The 4,722-nt window shown below is 49.3% G+C and overlaps 1 protein-coding gene across 1 annotated transcript in view; it reads right to left on the bottom strand.

Moving 5' to 3' along the window:
- Window positions 1-1,400, bottom strand: part of arid1ab (AT rich interactive domain 1Ab (SWI-like)) — an 86,191-nt gene extending 84,791 nt beyond the window's left edge. The window contains exon 1 of the mRNA XM_055656404.1: window positions 87-1,400. Coding sequence (XP_055512379.1) covers window positions 87-1,085 — 999 coding nt within the window. The 5' untranslated portion in view covers window positions 1,086-1,400. The remainder of the gene's footprint in view (window positions 1-86) is intronic.
- Between the last annotated feature and the right edge of the window lie 3,322 nt (window positions 1,401-4,722).

Genomic DNA, 4,722 nt, shown 5'->3' with positions numbered 1-4,722 from the left:
CACACAACCACCACTAACCCATTCCTCACAGAGGTACTACCACTCAACGCCCCTAGATACATTAGTTAACTACTAGTTATTTTTACCTGGGTCCTGAGCAAGGGCTGCCCGCTGTTGCCGGGACTGATGGGCGGATGGTGTATTCTTTGTTGCGCTGCTGCCCAGCCTGCGCTCGCGTACTGTGCGCCCAGCTCGCCTCCCTTGGCCAGTTCTTGGCTGCTATTATAGTCCTGGTGGGCCTGGTTATAGTTAGTAAAGGCCCTGGCCCCGCTAGGAGAGGTGAGCAGTTGGTTGAGGGTCGGTGTGCTAGAAGCCGTCTGCGACTGTTGCTGGAGGCCTGGGACGGGCGCCGACTGCTGGTGCTGCCCTCCGAACCGCTGGAAACTCGGGGCAATATTCGAGGCCGAGGCTTTGGGCCCGGCCGCCCCGGCCCGCGGCGAGTTGAGACCGTAGCCCTGGTTGGTGTAGCCGCTGCGGGCCGGATAAGCGGCGGTGTAATTGTTGTAGTGGCCGAAGGCCTCGTGTGAATTGGGTTGGAAGGAGTCGAGGCCGCCGGGGTGCAGCGCTGCCCCCATGCCGGGGCTTTGTTGTCCGCCATGTTGGTGGAACGGGCCCCGGTAATGGTTGTAACCGTAGCCGGCGGCCGGCACGGCGGCCGGGCCTGGACTGGGCGCAGGGTTCGCGTTGGCCATGGGCCCGGAGCCTCCGCCGTTGTTGCTGGAATGGTCGAAACGCTGGTCGCCGCTGGTCAGGAGGCCCAGGCTGGCTGCGGCAGCCCGGCCAGGCTCCGGCTCCACCGAGCCCCCTCCGCCGTTGCTGTGCTCCGAGGAGGCCCCGTCCGGCTCGCCGTGCGGCTGGTGGCCGTTATCCTCGTCGCTGTGCTCGCCGGGCGCCGAGGCCGCGCTCAGCCGGTGGTTGCTGAAGGTGTCCCTGGCGCCCGAGCCGGACTCCGAGCCATTGCCTGGCAAATGGTGCTCCTGCTCGGCGGCGGGGATGGGCCCAGTGCCCGCCTTCAGCGCCGCCAGATCGCCCGGCTTGGCCTGGCTGATGTCGCTGTCTCTGAGGGCGCTGACCGGAGCGGCCATACTGCCCGCCGCTCCGCGCGATTCCCCCTGCCTCGCCTCGGTGTGTGTCGCTGTCTCCCGTGGCCGGCCTGGCGGCCCCAACTCCCGCTTCCCGGCTAACTCGGCGTCCGCGCTCGGCTCGCTGGCTCTCCGCTCCTTGGCTCGCCCTCGGCGGCGGTCAGACGGTCGCGGTGCCGTTGTCGGTGCCGGTGCCGCTCCGCATGGTTGGGTGTGGGTGAGCACAGCAGTCCGAGCCCGTCTAACCGAGCCTCGGGCCCAGCGCAACACGCGGTCTGACAGAACTACTAGCCATGTTGTGTAGGGGGCGGCGGCAAAACCTGGAGCGGAGCGGGAGGGGGAGGGGAAAGGGAACGGAGCCAGCGCTGGGGGGGGGGGGGGGGGGGGGAGGGGGAGGGGGGAGGGGGGGGGGAGACATCCGGGGGCGGGGACTCTAGCGGGGGGGAGGGGCCTCGGCCAGAGGCGGGCTAGGGCGGGTACCTGCAGCTGTCAATCACTCCACCCTCCCCCACTCTGTCTCAACACACGGCCAAACAACAAGCTTCCTTCAGCCCCCTCCCCCCCTCCACTAGACACCTTCAAGGGATTCTGCTCACATCTCCTAACAAAAAAATCGCAGGTACTGATGACATTTAAGTTCTAAAACCTGTTCAAAAGACGATACAGAAAAAAAATCCTGACAGTTCAAAGCAAGGATTACAACAAAGCCATTCCGGAATGACATTGGGAAAGCATTTTTCACACCAAGGGTAGTGGAAATCTGAAGGTCTCTCCAGCAAAAAGCAAGCATGGTTTGAGGTCTACATGGGGAGGAAAAGTCAAATTTGAGAAATATATATTTGTCAGGTAAGGCTTGCATCACAAAGGCAGGCACGTGGAGCTAATATCTACCCATAATCTAATAGATAGGCATGCTGAGCACAGCACAGAAGAGGCCACTTGGCCAATCTGACTCATGCTGGCCACAAAATTAGTTGTTTAGGTCACTTCCATTACCTGGCTCCGGTAAACTACAGGCCTGTAGCTTTATTGATTACAGTGTCTCGTGCTCAACTGTATGTATTTTAAACAAGCTGAGGTTTTCTGCCTGCACCACAAGGATGAACATTGGACGAGCCATAACATACAAGGCTCCAAACTAAAAGCTGGAAAGTGGGATTTATGTCGTAAATTTATAAAACACACTTTCAAGCAATAGGTTTTTTGGCTAGTCATCAGATGTACCATGACAGGAATAGAACCAGACCTTTACACAGAACTGATAAATAATGTAAACATTTGTACTACAAAGTATTTTCAGCACAGAAAGATGATTTGGCCCAATTGGTCAATGCTGCCGTGTATGCTCCACACAAGCCTCCTCTCACCCCATTTCATTTAATCAGCATGATCTTCCATTTATTTCACTCCTCTTTTGTCTAACTTTATTTTAACATATCCAAACTATTCATTTTATCCACGTACTCTAGTGAAAAGGAATTTCATCTGAATTCCCTGATGTGTTTGTTTATTTTTTAACTTATAATTTTGATCCCTAGAATAATTTTGATTATCCCACTCTACATTAATCCACTCTAATTCACACTTTTGTAATCTTGATTTATTTTTTCAAATCACGCTCCTTTCTAGAGGAAAGAATTCCAGCATTCATAATCATTACAGATCATGAAAATCTTCCCAATGATAATAAATTGGTTGAGAATTTATCCAGTGCAACCTTTTTGTAATATTGTCACTTAAACTGTTCAGTCATCCAATTGCAGTCAAAAATAACCAATTTATTATGTGATGATTCTTTGGCTTTACTATCCTTATCAGGATACGTAACAAGCTGAATACAGTCTTTTCATTTTCACATTTATGATCATCTTTAATTTATACCCAGAAGAAAATGAGAAAGTGAAAGAGAAAAAAAGTGGCAAAAGTCCATAGTAATCATAAACTGAGTTTTTCAGGAAACGACAGTATACAAACATAAGATTACTCATCCAATTACAATTTGAATAGAGAAAGAAAGTAAAACAAATTTGAAGGTTCTTTATATGAAGGTAGACAGAGTTGGCACAAGACTTGGCAAATGAATTGATGGCACAATTGGGCATACATGGATATGATCTAACAGCAAAGTGGTTGGAAAATGTTCAAAGTTGGGCATTAAATATTCCAGGATATTCAATTTATAGATAGTCCAAATGGAAAAGGTGGAGAGATAGCCCCAAGGACAGAGGTTGTAATGAAGGAAATAAAGAATCTTGGCTCTCAAAATCAAGCAGTTCAACTAGGTTTGCCCTACTAAAAAGGGATAGAAAATAGTGGGAGTTGTTTAATGTTTCGTAAGTTGAGGTGACAACATAAGGTAAAACTAAATCATGAAATGAATCTGTAGCTGGAATATTGTGTGTATTTCTGGTTCCCTTGCCTAAGGTAGGAGGGTTGCAAAAAAAAAATCACATTTTGATTCCTGGGATGGGAGTAGTTGTCATATGAAGAAAAATTAAACACTTTCTAGAGTTAGAAGAGTAAGAACTTATCTAATTGAAATGTAAGCTTTCTTATTGGCCTTGAGGTGGTAGATGCGATACGATACGATAGAACTTTATTTATCCCAGGAGGGACATTGATAGAACATGATGTAACCTCAAGATGGGTATTCTAGAATCATGGGTCTTACAATAACTGGTAAGCCATTGAGAAGAATATTTTTCCTCAAAGTGGTAGCGAATCCGCAGAATCCACGTCACTATTCTGCTCAATCACTTACCATTCCTAGTTACATTGTACAGAGAGATGACAACAAAATGCATCCTGAAACATACATTTGAACTATTTTACTTTCCTTATTATTGATCTGGGAGTGACAAGCATCTTCATAGTTATTCAAAGACCCCTTGTAGCCTTCATTCAAACCTCTGCTCATATAGTTCTTTGGACTCTGCTATCCCGTTCTTCGGTTAATTTACTCAGGGAAAAAAATATCTTGTTTAACCAAATAAATGGGGAATAGTTACTAACACATTTTAACTGCTTTCCTCGTCCTCTTCCACCCCTACCCTCACCCCTACCTGGTGCCATAAACAACCCATTGGACTGGCTGACTGCATCCAAGTCCACAAACTGGTCAGAGAACTGGGAAGGTGGAGGGATGGAAAGAGAGGAAAAGCAAGGGTTACTTGAAGTTAGAGAAGTCAATTTGCGCTAGGCCTCACTCTGACAATGGAGGAGGCCCAGGAAAGAAAGATCAGTGTGGGAATGGGAGGGTGGATTTAAAGTGTTTAGCAACCAGAAGATCAGGTAGGTTGAGGCGAACTGAGCGGAGGTGTTCAGCAAAACGATCAGCAAGACCTTTGGGGTCTTTTGACGGATTCATGGAAGGAGGTATAGGGACAGGTGTTTCATCTCCTGCAGTTGCAGAGGGAAAGTACCTGGGGAGGGGTAGTTTGGGTGGGAAGGGATGAGTTAACCATGGAGTTGCGGCAAGCAGAAAGGGATGGAGATGGGAAGATATGGCTAGTGGTGGGATCCCGTTGGAGGTGGTGATACTAGAGGGATTCTATGCTGTTGCGACTGGGGGGAGGGGAAGCAAGAGAGGAGCTGCAGGATATCGAGGAGTACCCTAGTGAGGGCCTCATCTATGATGGAA

Source organism: Leucoraja erinacea, chromosome 26, assembly GCF_028641065.1.
Source record: "Leucoraja erinacea ecotype New England chromosome 26, Leri_hhj_1, whole genome shotgun sequence".
Taxonomy (NCBI): domain Eukaryota; kingdom Metazoa; phylum Chordata; class Chondrichthyes; order Rajiformes; family Rajidae; genus Leucoraja; species Leucoraja erinaceus.
This window is presented reverse-complemented; position numbering and strand designations above follow the sequence as displayed.